Source organism: Megascapheus bottae, chromosome 34 (assembly GCF_031878675.1).
Source record: "Megascapheus bottae isolate mThoBot1 chromosome 34, mThoBot2.hap1, whole genome shotgun sequence".
NCBI lineage: Eukaryota > Metazoa > Chordata > Mammalia > Rodentia > Geomyidae > Megascapheus > Megascapheus bottae.
In genome coordinates, this window is record NC_143542.1 from 4,332,160 (window position 1) to 4,349,984 (window position 17,825).

Consider the following 17,825-nt stretch of genomic DNA (forward strand, 5'->3'; position numbering starts at 1 on the left):
TGCCTGGCATGAGAATACAGTGTGTAGGACTGTGCAACAAGTATAAATAGGTAGATCCCGGTACAGGATGCTGGCCCCTGGGGAAAATATTAGACCCCTGGTGGCTCACACCTGTAATCCTAGCTCCTCAAGAGGCTGAGATCTGAGGATCACAGTTCAAAGCCAGCCTGGGTAGGAAAGTCCATGAGTCTCATCTCCAATTAACTACGTGAAAACCAGAAGTAGAGCTATGCCTCAACGTGGTAGAGTGCTCGCTTTAAGCAGAAAAGCTTGAGGGTGGGCTGAGGCCCTGAGTTCAAGCCTCATGACAATAAAAATAAGCAAGCAAGCACCAGGCACCAGTGGCTCTCACTTATACTCCTAGACTGAGAGATCTGGGAATGGAGATTCAAAGCCAGCCTAGGCAGGAAATAATCAGTGATTCTAGAGATAAATGTCAAGAGCCAGAGTGAAAAAGTGAAGGGAGAGCATGAATCCGAGCCCTAATACCACTGAATAAATAAATAGGAGGACAAACAATGGTGGTATAACTCAGCGGTGAAATGCTTTCCTGGCCTACAGGAGGCTTTAGGTTTCATCCTCAACCCCGCAGAGCAAAAGGAAATAAAAGCCCAGAAAAACCATGTAGTGGAACATGACCTGGGGCAGGGGTGACCTGGGGACCCCCGGGGATGCTGCCCCCTCCTTGGGTCGATCTCGCTGTGTCCTGGACCTGGCCGGGCTCCCTGGCCTCCCTACTGACCCAGATGTCTCCCCGTCCCGCCTCCCCGCCGCCCGCCCCGCTGGCCGGGCCCCACGCCCACACCCCGGCTGCTGCAGCTCCGTCTGGCACTGGTGATCCCGCCGCCGCCGCCGCCGCTGCTGAACTCACTGCAGGCCAGGACCCCGGAGCCCCCGCCCACCATGCAGCCCACCGCGCCAGCCTCCGCCCTGGGCCCCTTCCTCGTGGCCTGGGTGCTGCTGCTGCCTCTGGCCCAGGGTCAGACCCCAAACTATACCAGGTAGGTCTGGGGCATTTTCTAGTTGGCTCAAGGGAGCTTGGAAACCCTGACTCCTGGTGTGGACCGGGGAGCCCATGCTGCTCGGTCCCCCCGATTTCCCTGTTTCCTCCTCACCATACTGTAAGACTGAGCAGGACCCCCCCCACACCCCATCCTCTGCCTTCGCCCCTCTCCCTCCACTCAGAACCATGATCCTCCATGGAGCCTGAAGGGAGAGAGTCCAGACCTTGAACTTGCCTGGCAGCTGATCTCAGGGGTCCAGGAAGGAATGAGAGATGGTGGGGAGAAGAGGGGACAGGGAGCAGAGAACCTGGGGCTAATGGGGGGTGTCGGAATAGCCGGATCTTGGATGGAGTAGCGGAGTGGAGCTGGAGGCCAGGGAAACCTATCTCTAGGTCCAATTGCAGGCCGCCTCGTGGCTTCTCCACATCTGGAAGCAGTTAGGCTGGCCCCACGGCGGGCAGGGTAAAGCTGAGGATTCCCGGAATTCCTGCCGGATGGGGGTGGAGTCCGTGGGGACGAGGGGTGCTGGGGTTCCTGGTCCCACTTCTTTGTGCTTTGCTTTAACCCTGCTGCATGAATCCCTCCCACCCCAATGCCAGTCTTGCTGGCTGATGCTTTCTTGGGGTCCCTATGGGCCTGTCTCCCTCATCACCCAACCTGATGAACTCCTTTATGTCCTCCAGACCTGTGTTCCTGTGCGGAGGGGATGTGACGGGGGAATCTGGTTACGTGGCAAGTGAGGGCTTCCCCAACCTCTACCCCCCAAATAAGGAGTGCATCTGGACAATTACGGTGAGAAGGCCCCTGGCTGCTGACCTGGGGTGGTCTCCCAGGCCAAGGCCTGGTCACCAGAGAGCCCCTCAGCTTCTCAATCCAGGGAAGGCCAAGCTGCCACCCCTCTGTTCACAATAACAAGGGCCCCCTGTACATTAATCTCCCTCTCTCTCTCTCTCTCTCTCTCTCTCTCTCTCTCTCTCTCTCTCTCTCTCTCTCTCTCTCCATCTCTCATCCTGGGGCTTGAACTCAGGGCCTGACCACTGTCCCTGAGCATTTTTAATCAAGGCTAGCACTCTACACTTTGAGCCACAGCACTACTTCCAGTTTTCTGGTGGTTAACTGGACAGGAGTCTCACAGACTTTCCTTCCAGGCTGGTTCTGAACCAGGATCCTCAAAATCTCAGCCTCCTGAGTAGCTAGGATTAGAAGTGTGAGCTACCTCATTGGTGCCAGGTTCCTTGAGCTTGATTTTTTTGTCAGTCCTGAGGCTTGAACTCAGGGCCTGAGCACTGTCCTTGGGCTTTCCTCAAGATTACTGCTCTATCACTTGAGCCACACAGCACCACTTCCAGCTTTTCTATATATGATGTACTAAGGAATTGAACCCTGATCTTCCCGCATGCTAGCTAAGTACTCTACCACTAGGCCAAACTCCTGGCCCCTCCCTGAGATTTTTTTTTTTACTGAAGGCTGGTGCTCTACCATTTGAGGTACAGCTCTACTTCTGATTTTTGTAGAACCTCCTGGCTTTCCTGCCAGACTGGCTTCTTCTTCTTCTTCTTTGTTTTTTTGTGGGTCATAGGTCTTGAACTCAGCCTAGTGCTGTCCCTGAGCCCTTCAGCTTAAGGGCTACCACCCTGTCCCTGGAGCCACAGCCCCACTTCCCATTTTCTAGTGATGAACTGGAGATAAGAGTCTCGGGGTCTTTTGTGCCCTGGCTGGCTTTGAACCTCGATCCTCAGATCTCAGCCTCCTGAGTAGCTAGGATGACAGGCGTGAGCCACTGGTGCCAGGCTCTCTCTGTCTTTGTTGAATCTTAGTGTATAACCCACACTCTTGAAGCTATGAGGCTCTCCTCCTGCTGGCATTCCAGGCAATTACAGGCCAATGTTGGTGTCACAGGCCAGTGCTGGAAATACAGCAAGCACCACCAACCAGTGTGTCTCTCTCTTTTCTCTTTCCTTTCTTTCTTTCTTCCTTGCTTCCTTCCTGTCTTTCTTTTTCATCGTCGGGGCCATGCCCGGGGAGGTTGGAGTGACATTGGTCAGGCCTCCCCGAGGTCCTGATTGTCCAGTCCCGGCTGCCTTCCTGTCCCCTTGGTGTCGGCCGGCGCCCAGGCCCTCGGGGATGGGTTCCTTGGGCGGGGGGAAGGCTTGGGCAGGGGGCTGCCCGGTCGGGGTGCAGTGAGGCTCACTTGCGGCGCTGGCAGGTCCCTGAGGGCCAGTCCGTGTCCCTCTCCTTCCGCGTCTTCGACCTGGAGCTGCACCCGTCCTGCCGGTACGACGCCCTGGAGGTCTTCGCCGGGTCCGGGACCTCGGGCCAGCGGCTCGGCCGCTTCTGCGGGACCTTCAGGCCCGCGCCGGTGGCGGCCCCGGGCAACCAGGTGACCCTGAGGATGACGGCGGACGAGGGCACGGGAGGACGCGGGTTCCTGCTCTGGTACAGCGGGCGGCCCGGCTCCGGCACTGGTGAGCGCCCCGCCCGCGCCCCCCCGACCCCGGCCCGGACCCCGGGGTCCCCTCCCAGCCCCAGGAGCTCAGGGCCACCGCGACTCCCTCGGCCCGTCTCCTCACTCCCCGGCCCTCCAGTCCCTCCTCCCCATCTTCTCTCCCCCCCCGCCCGCCCCCCCTCTTCCAGGGCCCCCCCCAGGCGCAAGGCGGAAGTGGGTCACCGACCCGCGGGTGGAATGGGCGGCCTGGGGTTACTGGGACGGTGAGTAACTGCCCGCCCCCTCCGCAATCGGGCTCCGGCCGGCGGGGCGCACGAGTGGGGGCCCCCGGGCCTGGGGGCCGCGTTTCCCCCGCCCGGAGTCCCCCACACCCCAGCCCTGGGTCCCCGATTGCGGTCCCATCGCCCGCGCCCGGCAGAAAGGTCGCTCTGAGAAGGTTTCAGGGGGGCCCACGAAGGGGGTCCCCCCCGCCCCGCCCTTCCTGCCGGGCCGGGGGATGGGATCTGCCGGGGGAAGGGGTGCGGTGTGGCTGCGGGCCGGGGGGGACAAGAAGGGAGTGGTCCCGCCAGCTCCTCCCCACCCGAGCCCGCTCCCCTCCTGCTGGACCCCTCTTCTGAGCCCGGCCCCGGGCTGACCGGGGTCTCCGCTACCCCACCCGCCTCTCTCCCCCTTCCCAGAGCACCAGTTTTGCGGGGGGCGGCTGGAGAAGGCGCAGGGGACCCTGACCACGCCCAACTGGCCCGAGGCCGACTACCCTGCGGGCATCAGCTGCTCCTGGCACATCATCGCGCCCCCCAACCAGGTACAGACCCCCCACCCAGGTACAGACCCTCCAACCAGGTACAGACCCCCCAACCAGGTACCAAGCCCCCAATCAGCCAGGTACCGACCCAACCAGGTACCGACCCCCAATCAGGTACCGACCCCCCCAACCAGGTACAGACCCCCCAACCAGGTACAGACCCCCCAACCAGGTACCAACCCCCCAACCAGCCAGGTACCGACCCCCCAACCAGGTACCAACCCCCAATCAGCCAGGTACCGACCCCCCAACCAGGTACAGACCCCCCCACCCAGGTACAGACCCTCCAACCAGGTACAGACCCCCCAACCAGGTACCAAGCCCCCAATCAGCCAGGTACCGACCCCCCAAGCAGACACCGACCCCCAATCAGGTACCGACCCCCCCACCAGGTACAGACCCCCCACCCAGGTACAGACCCTCCAACCAGGTACAGACCCCCCCACCCAGGTACAGACCCTCCAACCAGGTACCAATCCCCCAACCAGCCAGGTACCGACCCCCCACCCAGGTACCAACCCCCAATCAGGTACCGACCCCCCCAACCAGGTACAGACTCCCCAAACCAGGTACCGACCCTCACCCAGGTACCAAACCCCCAACCAGATCCCCCACCCAGGTACAGACACCCCAACCAGGTACAGACCCCCTAAACCAGGTACAGATCCCCCCAAACCAGGTACCGACCTCCCACCCACGTATCAACCCCCCAACCAGGTACCGACCCCCCAACCAGGTACAACCCCCCCAACCAGCCAGGTACAGACCCTCCAACCAGGTACAGACTCCCCCAACCAGGTACCCAACCCCTCCAACCAGGTACAAACCCCCCCAACCAGCCAGGTACAGACCCTCCAACCAGGTACAGACCCCCCCAACCAGGTACAGGCCCCCCCAACCAGGTACCCTACCCCCCCAACCAGGTACTGAGCTCCCAAACCAGGTACCGAGCCCCCAAACCAGGTACCGACCCCCCAACCAGGCACAGACCCCCCAACCAGGTACAAACCCCCCCCAACCAGCCAGGTACAGACCCCCCAACCAGGTACCGACCCTCCAACCAGGTACAACCCGCCCAACCAGCCAGGTACAGACCCCCCCAACCAGTACCGACCCCCCCAAACCAGGTCCCGACCCCCCAACCAGTACCGACCCCCCCAAACCAGGTCCCGACCCCTTGCCCTTGCCGCGGCTGACCGAGGTCCCGGTTCCCAGTTCCCAGCTCACACCTGTGGGGACCCAAGCCAGATCTGAACCAAAACGCTAGACGTAAAACTGCGGGGCGGGGCGGGCGGCCCACGCCGCCACGCTGGCTTCTCCGGAGGTCGGAGGATGGCCTGGGCGGGAAAGCCCAGCGGCTGGCCGCCAGGGAAGCCCGGGGAGCCCTCGAGCGAGCTGTGGCGCGAGAGGCAGCGCGGGCCCCGAGGGTCGGAACTCGGAGAGCATCGAGGCCCTGAGTTCGAGCCCCAGGACAGGCACCACACACAAACACAAACACGCACAGACCCACTGAGATCCACTTGGAGGGAAGACGGACCGGCCGCGCCCACCCGGCACACACCCACCCCCGCCAGCAGGGCTCCCGGGACGCGAGCGGGAGGGGCCTGCGGTCCGGCTCAGCCGACTTCTGGGCGGCCCGCAGGTGATCGCGCTGACCTTCGGGAAGTTTGACGTGGAGCCCGACACCTACTGTCGCTACGACTCGGTCAGCGTGTTCAACGGAGCCGTGAGCGACGACGCCAAGAGGCTGGGAAAGTTCTGCGGGGACACGGCCCCTGGGTGAGGGGCGGGGCCTGGGCCGTGTGGGCGGGGCCTGCGCACGGGGGCGTGGCTCGGAGGGCGGGCGTGGCGGATGCGATCCGGAGGGGCGGGGTCTCGAGTGGGGCGTGGCCTACATCAAAGGGGGTGGCCCTGGCTGTGTGGGCGGGTCTTGGGGCGGGGCCTAGGAGAGAGGGCGGGACTCTGCAGATTGGGGCGGGGTCTTAGCAGGAGGACTCCACCGAAATCTGGCTGGCTAGGAGGCCTGGCACCTAGTCTGAGGTCACTGGAGTAAGAACCACGTGTGGGGGGGGGGGCGGGGGAGAGGTCAGTGCTTCATGCCTGTAATCCTGGCTACTCAAGAAGTTTAGACCTGAGGAGTGCGGCTGAAACCAGCAGGGGTGGGGGACGAGCGGGGAACAGAAAATCGGACTCATATAACTAACAAAAAGCCATAAATGTAAGGTGTTAAGTGTAGCAGCCTTGGGCAAAAAAAAAAAAAAAAAAAAAGCTAAGTGAAAACGACAAGCCCGGAGTTCAAGTCCCAGTCTGGGCACAAAAGCTAGTGCAAGCTACCAATGGATGGAAAGGGAATTCGGTGCCTTGATACCTCCCCCAAACACTGCCATCCTCAGCCCCATCTCCTCGGAAGGGAATGAACTCCTGGTCCAGTTCGTTTCGGATCTCAGTGTCACTGCCGATGGCTTTTCTGCCTCCTACAAGATGCTTCCACAGGGCACTGCTGAAAAGGAGTCAGCCCCTAGCCCAAAGGAAGATGTCCCCAAAGTCAAGCTGCCCACCAAGCCCAAAGTCCAACCTACCAAGAAGCCAGTGACGTCCCCAGACACCCAGGAAACTCCCATGCGCCCAGGTGAGTCTGGGAAGGAGGAGGAAAGAGATTGTTTCAAAAAGTTCTTCCTTGAGTCTGTCACCTGAAATTCCACCTCAGGAGGCTAAGATCTGAGGATCACAGTTCAAAGTCAACCCAGGAAGGAAAGTCTGTGAGATTCTTTTCTCCAATAAACCCCAAAAATTTGGAAGCAGAGCTATGTATAGCTCAAGCTCAGACAGCACCCAAGCTCTGCCTGAGTTCATGTCCCAGGACTGGCACAAAAAAAGAAAAAGAAAAGTTCTTCCCTGGCTCACTCATCTATTTAGCACTCAGTGGTGCCTTCTTCCCGCCAGCCACTAGGCAGAGCGGAGTGCAGAGCTGTGTACTAGAAGGGGTAAGGCCCTATCCCTAGCAGTACATAAGGGGAAAGGGGCTCTTCTTCCATGCTCCCCCTCTCTTCTAGATGAAACAAAAGCCCCCTGCCCAGTTCCCTGCCGCCGCCGGACAGGCACCCTGCAGAGCAACTTCTGTGCCAGTGACCTGGGTGAGCAGCCCTCTCCTGCACTTTTAGCCCTCCCCCTAACTCAAGAGAGAGGAGTCCAGCACTGGCCGCCTCCTGTTTCTTCTCCTCTCGCTCTATCCTCCCACAGTGGTGACCGGGACAGTGAAGTCTATAGTGCGGGGTCCAGGTGAAGGCCTTACCGTCAGCGTCAGTCTCATTAGCGCTTACAAAACCGGAGGACTGGATCTGCCCTCTCCACCAAAGGACACACCTTTGAAGTTTTATGTACCCTGCCGGCAGTGCCACCCCATTAAGAAAGGTAAGAAAGGTAGAATACGGGGAGGTGGGGTGCTGAGTCATACCCAAATGAGAAGAGGTATCCAATCAGCTCAGCCCTCGTGGCTCACACCTATCATCCTAGCTACTCAGGAGGCTGAGATCTGAGGCCCATGGTTCAAAGCCAGCCCAGTGGGCCAGGAGTTTGGCCTAGTGGAAGAGTGCTTGTCTAGCATGTATGAAAACCTGGGTTCAGTTCTTCGGTACCATATACATAGAAAGAGTTGGAAGTGGTGCTCTGGCTCAAGTGGTAGAGTGCTAGCCTTGAGCCGAAGAGCTCAGGGACAGCACCCAGGCCCGGAATTCAAGCCCCAAGACCAACCCAAAACACACAAACAAAAAAGCCAGCCCAGGCAGAAAAGTCTTTGAGATTCTTCCTTCCAATGAACTTCCAAAAACAAAAAAACACTCATGGATAGTGTGCAGACCCTGCACAAAAACAAACAAATAAATGCCTCAATGGCTCATGCTTATCAACCTAGGGACTCATCAGAAGTGGGGCTGACTCAAGTGATAAGAGTGCTAGCCTGGAGCACAAAATGGCTCAAGGGCAGCATCCAGGATCCCCGAGTTCAAGCTCTGGGACCTGCAAAAAAAAAAAAAATCAAAGTGAAGGTGTGGTTCAAGTGGTGGAGTTCCAACCTAAAAATAATAGTGCCTATGCCCTAAGTTCAAGTCTCACTCTAAGTTCAGTACTAACATATTGAGCTTTCCCTCTTACCCTCCTCGATTTCTCCCCAGGAGTCAGTTACCTGCTGATGAGTCAGATGGACGAGAGCAGAGGCCCCATCCTTCCTCCAGAAAGCTTCGTAGTCGTCCACCGGCCCAACCAGGATCAGATCCTCAAAAACCTGAGCAAGAGGAAGTGTTCCTCCCCAGCTGTTCGGATTGCTTGAGAACCGGGCCAGCTCTAGCCCCAGGCCTCCCACCCTCTTTCTTACCCAAATAAATTTATCTTAACTGAGGGAAGGGTTGTGTTTTCATTTCTATGGTTTAGTGGCCCTCAGAATTTTATGAGGTCATGAGTTTCTTCACAGCTTTTTACTATTCAGAATAATTTCTGGACACTGCTCGGTCAGACCTTTCATGTGTATGTGTGCTGACACGAGGGCTTGAACTGAGAGCCCTCCCATTCTTACTTGGCTTTTTCCAATCGAAGTTGATGCGCTGCCATTTATGCCACACCTGTTTCCTTTATGTCATCTTATTACACTCTTTTTGCTCAGAATTCTCTCCCATAGTTCTCATTATAAAACCCAGATTTTTGGGCCGGGAGTTTGGCCTAGTGGTTAAAGTGCTTGCCTAGCATGCATGAAGACCCGGTTTGATTCCTCAGTACCACATACATAGAAAAAGCCAGAAGTGGTGCTGAGGCTCAAGTGGTAGAGCTCTAGCCTTGAGAAAGTCCAAGGACAGTGCTCAGGCCCTGAGCTCAAGCCCAGGACTAGCAAATAAATAAATAAATAAATAAAACCCAGATTTTTTTTTTTCCAGCCTGATCACTGTCCTTGGGCTTTCCCAAGGCTCGAACTCCACCAATTAAGCCAAAGCACCACTTCTGGCTTTTTCTACATATGATAGCTGAGGAATCGAACCTGAGTCTTTGTGCATGCTAGGCAAGCACTCTACCACTAGGCCAAACTCCTGGCCCTGTCTTTGGGCTTTCTTTTTTGTTGTGTGTGGAGGTCAAGGGGCTTGAACTCGGCCTGGGCGCTGCCCCTGAGCTCTTCAGCTCAAGGCTACCACCCTACCTTTGAGCCAAGCCTCACTTCCCTGTTTTCTAGAGGTTAATTGGAGATAAGAGTGTAGGGTTCTTTTGTGCCTGGGGTAGTTTTTCTTAAAAATTATTTGTTTACATTGATTTTTACATCCTATTTCACATGTCATGTTTAACAAATAAGTATTCAAGAAGGGAATCTCTATATACAATCACTGGCACATAGAACATAATTAAAATTAAGCTGAATTTTTGTATGTCATAGATATTAACCCATGTAATAAAACATTGTCTATAGAGTATATAGTCATCATAATTTTTTTTTTTTTTTGCCAGTCCTGGGCTCGAGCTCAGGGCCTGAGCACTGTCCTTGGACTTTCTCAAGGCTAGAGCTCTACCACTTGAGCCTCAGCACCACTTCCGGCTTTTTTCTGTGTATGTGGTACCAAGGAATCGAACCTGGGTCTTCATGCATGCTAGGCAAGCACTTTAACCACTAGGCCAAACTCCCGACCCTCCATCATAGATTTTTATATCTATGTAGTTATGTTTATATCTCCAAGACCATGTCCATAACGTTGGGCTTTAAGGCTAGCACTCTATCACTTGAGCCACAGCACCATTTCCAGCCTTTTCTGTGTATGTGGTACGGAGGAATCAAATCTAGGCCTTTGTGCATGTTAGGTAATCATTTTACTATTATGCCATACTTCCAGCCCCTAAAATCCAGAATCTTATGCTGGGTACTTTTTTGATGATCATTCTAAACCCTGCCTACCAAGTAGCTGACATTGCAGGTGTGTGCTACCACATCTGCCTGCCTGTTCTAATTCCTGCTTGCTTTCTTTGTTTCTTTCTTTTCTTTTTTTTTTTTTTACCAGTCCTGGGCTTGAGCTCAGGGCTTGAGCACTGTCCTTGGACTTTCTCAAGGCTAGAGCTCTACCACTTGAGCCACAGCACCACTTCTGGCTTTTTTCTATGTATGTGGTACCGTGGAATCGAACCCAGGTCTTCGTGCATGCTAGGCAAGCACTTTAACCACTAGGCCAAACTCCAGGCCCCTCTTTGTTTCTTTCTTTTACTCAAGGGTAGCACTTTACCACTTGAGCCACAGCTCTACTTCTGGCTTTTTGTCAGTTCTCTAGAGATGAGAGTGTCATGGCCCTTCCTGCAGGCTGGCTTTAAGCCACGATCCTCAGGTCTCAACCGTCTGACTAGTTAGGACTACAGGTGTAAGCCACTAACACCTAGTATAACCTTTCATTTTGAAGGTACTGGAGTTTGAACTCAGGGCCTTTCACATTTGCTCAGCTTTTGAATACATAGATAGGGCTCTATCACTTGAGCAACACTTCCACTTTGGCTTTTTGTTGGTTAATTGGATATGTGTCTCATGCACTCTTCTGTTCAGGTTGGCTTTGAACCAGGAGTCTCAGATGTCAGCCTCCTGAAGCACTAGGATTATAGGTGTGAGTGCCTGGATCCACCCTCTCTCTTCTGGGATCTTCTGTTCTTATTTTCCTGAGTGCTGGGATTACAGAGCCTCATTTATCCATTCCAAATAGCAGGCACTGTTTTAAATGCTGAAAATACAAGAAAAAATAAAACCAGGCTTCCTGCTTTCTGTATATGAGAATATAGTTCTGGAGGAGAGGGGGGATTTTTTTTTTCCTCTTGGCAGTACTCAGTTGAACCCAGGGCTTCAAGCTTGCTAGCTGGCACCCTTACTGTTTGAGCCACACCTCCAAACCTGATTTTCTTTTGCTGGTTATTTTGGAGATAGAATCTAGCAACCATTTCTGTCCGTGCTGGCTTTAAACCACAATCCTCTAGATCCCAGCCTCTTGAGTAGCTAAGATTACAAGTGTGAGCCACCAGTGCTTGGCACAAAATGCAAATTTTTTTTGGGGGGGGGTGGTGATCATGGGACTTGGACAAAGGGCAAGAGCGCTGTCCCTGAGCATATTGTTCAAGGCTAGTGCTCTACTACTTTGAGCCACAGCTCCACTTCTGGAGAGAAGTCTCACCGCAGGGCGCTGATGACTCCAGACTATAATCCTAGCTACTCAGGAGGCTGAGATCTGAGGGTCACAGTTCAAAGCCAGCCCAGCAGAAAAGTCAACAAAAAACAAAACAAAACAAAACCCTCAAAACCAGGAAGTGGCGCTGTGGCTCAAAGTGGCAGAGCCTTTGCCTTGAGCACAAAAGCTCAGGGACAACGACCGGGCCCTGAGTTTCAGCCCCACAGCAAAGTCTCACCAACCTTTCCCCTGGGCTGGTTTCAAACCACTATTTTCAGATCTCAGCCTCCGGAGTAGCCGCCACTGCCTGGTTTTAAGTAGCACTCCTTAGTGCTTTCAAAACACACACGTCAAATTATGTGTGTGTGTTGGGGTGGGGAGGAGAGGGTGCGGTTCTGATGACTCGGATCTGCATCCCAGCTACATGGGAGATGGAGATGGGGGGGGTCATCCTTCAACTCTTTCAAGGCCGGCTGGGATAAAATGTTAGTGAAGAGCTAAAAAAGCGGCCCCCCATTCTGAAGCAGCAACCGTCTGGTTGTTTCTGTAAACTGTGAGTGACCCAAAAGTGCACATAAATGAAAGAAACAGAATTGTGGTGCCAGTAAGTCCCAGGAACTGACCTGTCGGTGTGAAAATTAACCAGAACTGGTGTAAATTCAGGGGATGGCATTTGTTTCAGCTCCCCCTGTCCTGAACTGTCCCTAACCCCTACCTTATCTCACTCCAATAGCTGACTGCTGTGTTGGTGTCAATCTGTGGTCTTTGCCTTTAAAAGCCCTGCATCGCCCCGTGCAGGCCTTTTCCTCGTCTGTAACGAGTGCACATCCGGTGGCAGCGGTCGGCCAGCCTTCATTCCTTCGGTCCCCGTGGACGCCCTTCTTTCCCGGGCCCTGGCGGGAAGGAACGAACGAGGACCGGGAAGACGGAAGGATCCGGCGACCTCCCGAGCCCGCCGCCCGGCCAGGCCCCGCCTCCCTGAGCTACTTCCGGCCTTCCGCAGGAGCTTTAGGACGATCCTTAGAGGCTTACGTTATTGCGATCTAGCCAATCACCGCCGTCAGCTGGTAGATGGGCCTTTAAAGAAACCAATCGGGGAAAAGGTAGGCGGAAACGAGACTCTCTGGACCAATAAGAGAAGCCGCACAACGGGAGTACGGAGATGGCGTCACGAGGCCGGCCACAAGCTGATTGGCAGGTGCTTTGACCGCAAGGGGATTCTCATGGCACGAGGGTCCCGTTCGGACACAGAGCACGAGCCGAACTCAGGGAGAGACCAGAGACACAGCCGAAGGTGTCCGGATAGCAGGCAGGGCGCCGCCGCGGCGGGCACAGCCTGGCGGGAAGCCGGGGCGGGGCCTGGCTCCCCCGGAAGGGGCGGAGCCTGGGAGGGGCGGGGTCTACGGAGCTCGGGGCCTGGGCTGGAAGGGAAGGCCGGGATTGGGAGCACCGAGGTGGGCGTGACCGTCGGGTAGAGACTTGGGGGCGGTGTCTGCAGGACGGGGCGGGGGGCGGGGGGGCCCGGCCCGGGCTGGGAAGGTGAAAGGTTTGGGGGGGGGCGTGGCTTCCTGGGTCTTTGCGGGGTTCAGAGGCGGCGGTGGCTCTAGCCCGTCCCCCCTACACCCCAATTTCACCTCGTCCCCCTTAGACTCCAGGCCTTGCCCCCTGAGCTCTGCCCTCGGATGTCCGCCCGCCCGGAGCCTGCATGCGCCGAGGGGCGCCCCAGGACCAGGAGCTGGTGGGTCCGGGGGCCCCTGGGCGGGGGTCCCGGGGCGCCCCTCCTCCCTCGGGCCCCGTGGTCCCGGTGCTCGTCTTCCCACCGGATCTAGTATTCAGAGCGGACCAAAGGAGCGGACCCCGGCAGCTGCTGACCCTCTACAACCCCACGGGAACCGCGCTCCGCTTCCGAGGTGCAGGGCTGGGGGCCGGGGGGTGAGCGGGATGGGCCTGGATGGCCAGCGTCGGCCCTGGGACCGCCTTGGGGTAGAGGGCGGAGGGGATTCTGGATTCTGGTGTCCCATCGGGAGTAAGGCCTGCTTGGGGTCTTTCTATCTATCTATCTATCTTCTTTCCAGTTCTGTGCACAGCACCTGCCAAATATACGGTGTTTGACGCAGAAGGGTTCGTAAAGCCTCAGTCCTGCATTGACATGTGAGTGAGGCCCGCGGGAGGCTGGGACTGGGCACCCCGTTGTCTCAGGTCTGAGATCTTCCCCTCTTCAAGCTGTTTTCCCAACCCTCTGTCTGCACCCTAAGTGAAGCGCGCCTGGGACAGGGACAGACCTGGATTCCCCAGGATAACTGCCTCCTGCCGGTCTCTTTCTTATCTTGGAGTCAGTGTGATTCGCCATGTGGCCCCCATTGCCAGCCACTATGATGTCCAGGATCGCTTCCGCATTGAGCTGTCTGAGGAGGGGGCTGAGGGCCGAGTGGTGGGACGGAAGGACATCACCTCGGTCCTGAGAGCCCCAGCATACCCCCTTGAGCTTCAGGGCCAGCCTGAGCCAGCACCCCACCCAGGACCACCTGCCTGGACTGCACCACTTCCTGCCAGACCGGTCCAAGACAGTGAGTTGAGTGATGGGGTTTGTGTGTGATTACTGGGGCTTGAACTCGGGGCCTCCCTCCATCTCTCAGCTTTACCATTCAGGCCTAGCGCTCTACCATTTGAGCCTTTACTTCTTGCCTTTTGGTGGTTAGTTGAAAATGGGAATCTCATGGACATTCCTTTCTGGGCTGGCTTTGAACTAGGGTCCTCAGATCTCATCCTACTGAGTAGCTAGAATGAATAGGTGTGAGCCACTGGTCTCCAGATTTGAATTCTTTAGGGTGGAAAGAACTAGCAGTAAATCTGCAGATGATATAAATTTGATTTAAAGAGGGGCCGGGAGTTTGGCCTAGTGGTTAAAGTGCTTGCCTAGCATGCATGAAGACCCGGGTTGGATTCCTTGGTACCACATAGAGAAAAAAGCCGGAAGTGGTGCTGAGGCTCAAGTGGTAGAGCTCTAGCCTTGAGAAAGTCCAAGGACAGTGGCTCAGGCCCTGAGCTCAAGCCCAGGACTGGCAAAAAAAAAAAAAAAAAAAAAAAAAATTTGATTTAAAGAAGAGTTTTTGCCAGGAGGGAGTTTGGCCTAGTGGTAGAGTGCTTGCCTAGACCTGGGTTTGATTCCTCAGTACCACATACATCGAAAAAGGGGGAAGTGGTGCTGGCCAAACGACAGTGCTCAGGCCCTAAGTTCAAGCCCCAGGACTGACAAAAAAAAAAAGTGTTTTTGCCTTTTGGTGGAGACATTCCTAGTTGAGATTTTTGTATCTAGTAAGGGAAGGAACTACATACAGTTTCCTTGATGTCTAGTTTCTCTTTAGAGGAAAAAATTCTTCCTTAGCTCTACCTAGCAGTACTTATCGGGTATCAGATAACTGCAGTTCAGTAAGAAACCTATAGGAAGCAGTTAACTTACAGAGTTGGGTTCTGGGTTTGGGAGATAAAGGGTTCTCTGCCTGCTGGATTGAGTACACAGAGGACAGTAATGAAGGCAGCTGGAAGAGAGGGTTTCTTATGCCTCTGGGGTCAGAGTCTCCAAGGAAGAGAGGACACATTAGAAGTAAATACACAACTGGCACTGGTGGCTTATGCCTGTAATTCCAGCTGCTCAGGAGGCTGAGATCTGAGGATCCCAGTTTGAAGTCAGCTTGGGCAAGTGAGTCTGTGAGACTCCCACTAACCAACAAAAAGCCAGAAGTGTAGGGGTGGCTCAAGGTAGAGTGCCAGCCTTGAGTCACAAAGCTAAAGGAGAGCACCTTGACCCTGAAGTCAAGCCCAGAACAGAAGCTGACGCATCTTCAGGGGTGGGGGCTGGCCAGGGGGCAGCCAGAGCTGATGAACCTGTTTCCCAGACCCCCGCCAGCAACTGGCCACCAGCTCCTTCCTGCTCTTCTTCTTGGCGGGCATTGTCTCCGTGGCCTTCCTGCTGCTCCCACTCCAGGATGAACTGGGCAGCCAGCTGCCTCGAGTCCTGCATGTCTCCTTGGGACAGAAGTTGGTGGCAGCCTATGTGTTAGGTGAGCCCAGTGGCCTACTTCCAGAGATGGGTGCCAGGGGCAGGGGAGGGCTGCTGACAGGGACTCACTGTTGCTCTCTCTCCCAGGCCTCCTCACCATGGTGTTCCTCCGGACCTGAGCTCCCTGCTCAACCCAGCCCACCTCTCTCCTCCCCAGACAGGGACCTGAGGTGCCACTGTGATGCCCATACCTTGCCCGGGCTCTCTACTTCCCGACCACCCAGCAGCTTCACCCCCACCCCCAGGAAAAGTACCCAGGGATTTGTACTCATTTTCCAAGTTGAATAAAATAAATTTTTAAAATCAAAATGAGAAATAGAGCATATTTGCCCCTACCTTTTTTATTTTTATTTGTGTGTGTGTGTGTGTGTGTGTGTGTGTGTGTGTGTGTGTGCTGGTGGTCTAGGTGCTCTTCCTGAGCTTTTTTGCTTGAGGTTAGCGGGCTACCACTTTTGGCTTTTTGATTTGTGGCTGGGCACGGTGGCTCATACCTGTAATACTAGCTACTCAGGAGGCTAAGATCTGAGGATCACAGTTGGAAGCCAGCCTGGGTTGAAAAGTCCCAGTGAGACTCTTATCTCTAGTTAATCACCAGAAAACCAGCAGTGGAGCTATGGCTCAACGTGATAAAGCACTGCTGGGTGCAGTGGCTCAGGCCTATCATCCTAGCTACTCAGAGCACTCTATCACTAGGGGAGCACTCTATCACTAGGGGAGCACTATCACTAGGGGAGCACTCTATCATTAGGCTCCTAGCCCCTTCTCTTATACTTCTAAGGGTCAGAACTCTAAAATTAGGGTCTTTTTAGAACTAAAATCAAGCTGTTCACAAGGCTGAGTTCCTCTGAGTGGACCAAGGACAGAGTTGATTTCTTGGTATTTTTCAGCTTTTCCAAGCCATTTATGGCCTGACATTTATTTTTATTTTCTTTATTTAAATAAAGAAATGACAGGTGTTGGCTCACACCTATCATCCTAGCTACTCAGGAGACTGAGAGCTGAAATTCACCATTTGAAGCCAGCAAGGGCAAGAAACTTTATGAAACTCTTTTATCTCCAATAAACTTAAAAAAATAAAAATCCAAAAGTGGCACTGTGGCTCAAGTGGTAGTGCACTAGCCTTGGGCAAAAGAAGGTCAGGTACAGAGTCTAGGCCCAGATTCAAGTGTCAGGACTAGCAAAAAAAAGCAAAACCAGAAAATCACTGTAAATGCAAGTACCAAGGCTTGGACTTAGGGCCACTGTCACTCACCTTTCTGCTCAACACTGGCACTCAACTCACTCTAGTCGATTAACTCAATTAACCATGCTGGTTAATTGAAGTCTCTACAGTTTTCTATCCAAGCTGGCTTTGAACCTCACATCAGCCTCAGGTGAAACTCTTATGACCAACTGACCTGCAAAAAACCAGACGGGAGACATGATTCAAGTGACAAGAGTGCCAGCTGTAAGTGAGAAAGCCAAATGAGAGCTCAGGGCCCTGATTTCAAGCCCTAGTACATGCACAGACATACACAAAGACTGTCAGAAAGACTGCACTGGTGGCTCTTGCCTGTAATCCCAGCTGCTTAGAAGCTGACCTCTCTGTCCTTGAGCCCAAGTCCACCCTGGGGAAGACAGGTAAGAGCCCCTCCTGCTGGGTCATGGTGTGGGGTGCGGGGAAGGCAGATGCCCACCATTGATGAATGCCACATTGACCCAGCAGATCAGGAAATGTGAGTTCTAAGATAAAACTGCTAACAATTGTCAAGTAGCAACTGCAGAGAAAAAGCTTAGGGAAAAAGCTAAGCAAAAGTGTGAGAGGCCCTGAATTCAAGCCCCAGTATGGGCACCAGACAAAAGTAAATAACTAAATAATAAAAATAGGGAGGGTGACGTCTGGGTACATGTGGTTTCCAGATCAACTTGACAAGAAGAAACTCAGATGCTTGATAGGGTCCGCCCCTCACCCCAAGTTCCATCATGCTCTAGGAAACAGGACTTTTTCTTGTTTGTTGTTCAGGTCCTACAGCTGGAACTTAGGGCTCTGGAGCTGTCCCTGAGCTTTTGTTTGCTCAAGGCAGGTGAAAGACCACTTAAGTCACAGCTCCACTTCTGGCTATCTGGTAGCTAACTGAAAGTAAGAGTCTCAAGGACATTCCTGCTGTAGCTCAAACCAGAACTCAGCCTGAGGAACTAGGATTACAGACATGAGTCACTGGTGCCCAGCCCCAGCTTTTGTTTTTTAGTGATGGTACTGGGGCTTGAACTCAGGGCCTGAGCTCTGTCTTGTAGCTTCTTTTGCTCAAGGCTTGTTGGTGCTCTACCACTTGAGCCACAGCTCCGTGTCTTTTTTTCTTTTGGTAGT

At 54.5% G+C, this 17,825-nt stretch overlaps 2 protein-coding genes across 5 annotated transcripts; both read left to right on the plus strand.

The window, feature by feature from the left end:
* Window positions 1-852: 852 nt before the first annotated feature.
* Pcolce (procollagen C-endopeptidase enhancer) lies at window positions 853-8,644 on the plus strand. Its single transcript, XM_090324364.1, has 9 exons — window positions 853-1,001; window positions 1,688-1,796; window positions 3,211-3,469; window positions 4,128-4,252; window positions 5,895-6,031; window positions 6,646-6,881; window positions 7,306-7,386; window positions 7,493-7,663; window positions 8,422-8,644. Exons 1-9 carry the CDS (start codon window positions 904-906, stop codon window positions 8,574-8,576), a joined length of 1,371 nt encoding a protein of 456 aa, XP_090180490.1. The 5' UTR covers window positions 853-903; the 3' UTR covers window positions 8,577-8,644.
* Window positions 8,645-12,624: 3,980 nt separating this feature from the next.
* On the plus strand, window positions 12,625-15,788 carry Mospd3 (motile sperm domain containing 3). Of its 4 annotated transcripts, none has more exons than XM_090324365.1 (6): window positions 12,625-12,727; window positions 13,067-13,328; window positions 13,494-13,569; window positions 13,756-13,985; window positions 15,315-15,479; window positions 15,566-15,788. In XM_090324365.1, the coding sequence occupies exons 2-6, from the start codon at window positions 13,124-13,126 to the stop codon at window positions 15,595-15,597; spliced, it is 708 nt and encodes a 235-aa protein (XP_090180491.1). In that variant the 5' UTR covers window positions 12,625-12,727; window positions 13,067-13,123; the 3' UTR covers window positions 15,598-15,788. The 4 variants fall into 4 exon arrangements, with proteins under 4 accessions (XP_090180491.1, XP_090180494.1, XP_090180495.1 ...); XM_090324368.1 differs by having other exon boundaries at window positions 12,625-12,712; XM_090324369.1 differs by lacking the exon at window positions 12,625-12,727 and adding an exon at window positions 12,804-12,872.
* The last annotated feature ends 2,037 nt before the right edge of the window (window positions 15,789-17,825 follow it).

Coding starts and splice junctions, on each gene's coding strand:
- Mospd3 (XM_090324365.1), top strand. CDS start 13,124: ATGCGCCGAGGGGCGCCCCAGGACCAGGAGCTGGTGGGTCCGGGGGCC. Junction 13,570..13,755: donor CCTCAGTCCTGCATTGACAT/GTGAGTGAGGCC, acceptor TCTTGGAGTCAG/TGTGATTCGCCATGTGGCCC. Junction 15,480..15,565: donor GGTGGCAGCCTATGTGTTAG/GTGAGCCCAGTG, acceptor TCTCTCTCCCAG/GCCTCCTCACCATGGTGTTC.
- Pcolce (XM_090324364.1), top strand. CDS start 904: ATGCAGCCCACCGCGCCAGCCTCCGCCCTGGGCCCCTTCCTCGTGGCC. Junction 3,470..4,127: donor GCGGCCCGGCTCCGGCACTG/GTGAGCGCCCCG, acceptor CCCCCTTCCCAG/AGCACCAGTTTTGCGGGGGG. Junction 4,253..5,894: donor TCATCGCGCCCCCCAACCAG/GTACAGACCCCC, acceptor GGCGGCCCGCAG/GTGATCGCGCTGACCTTCGG.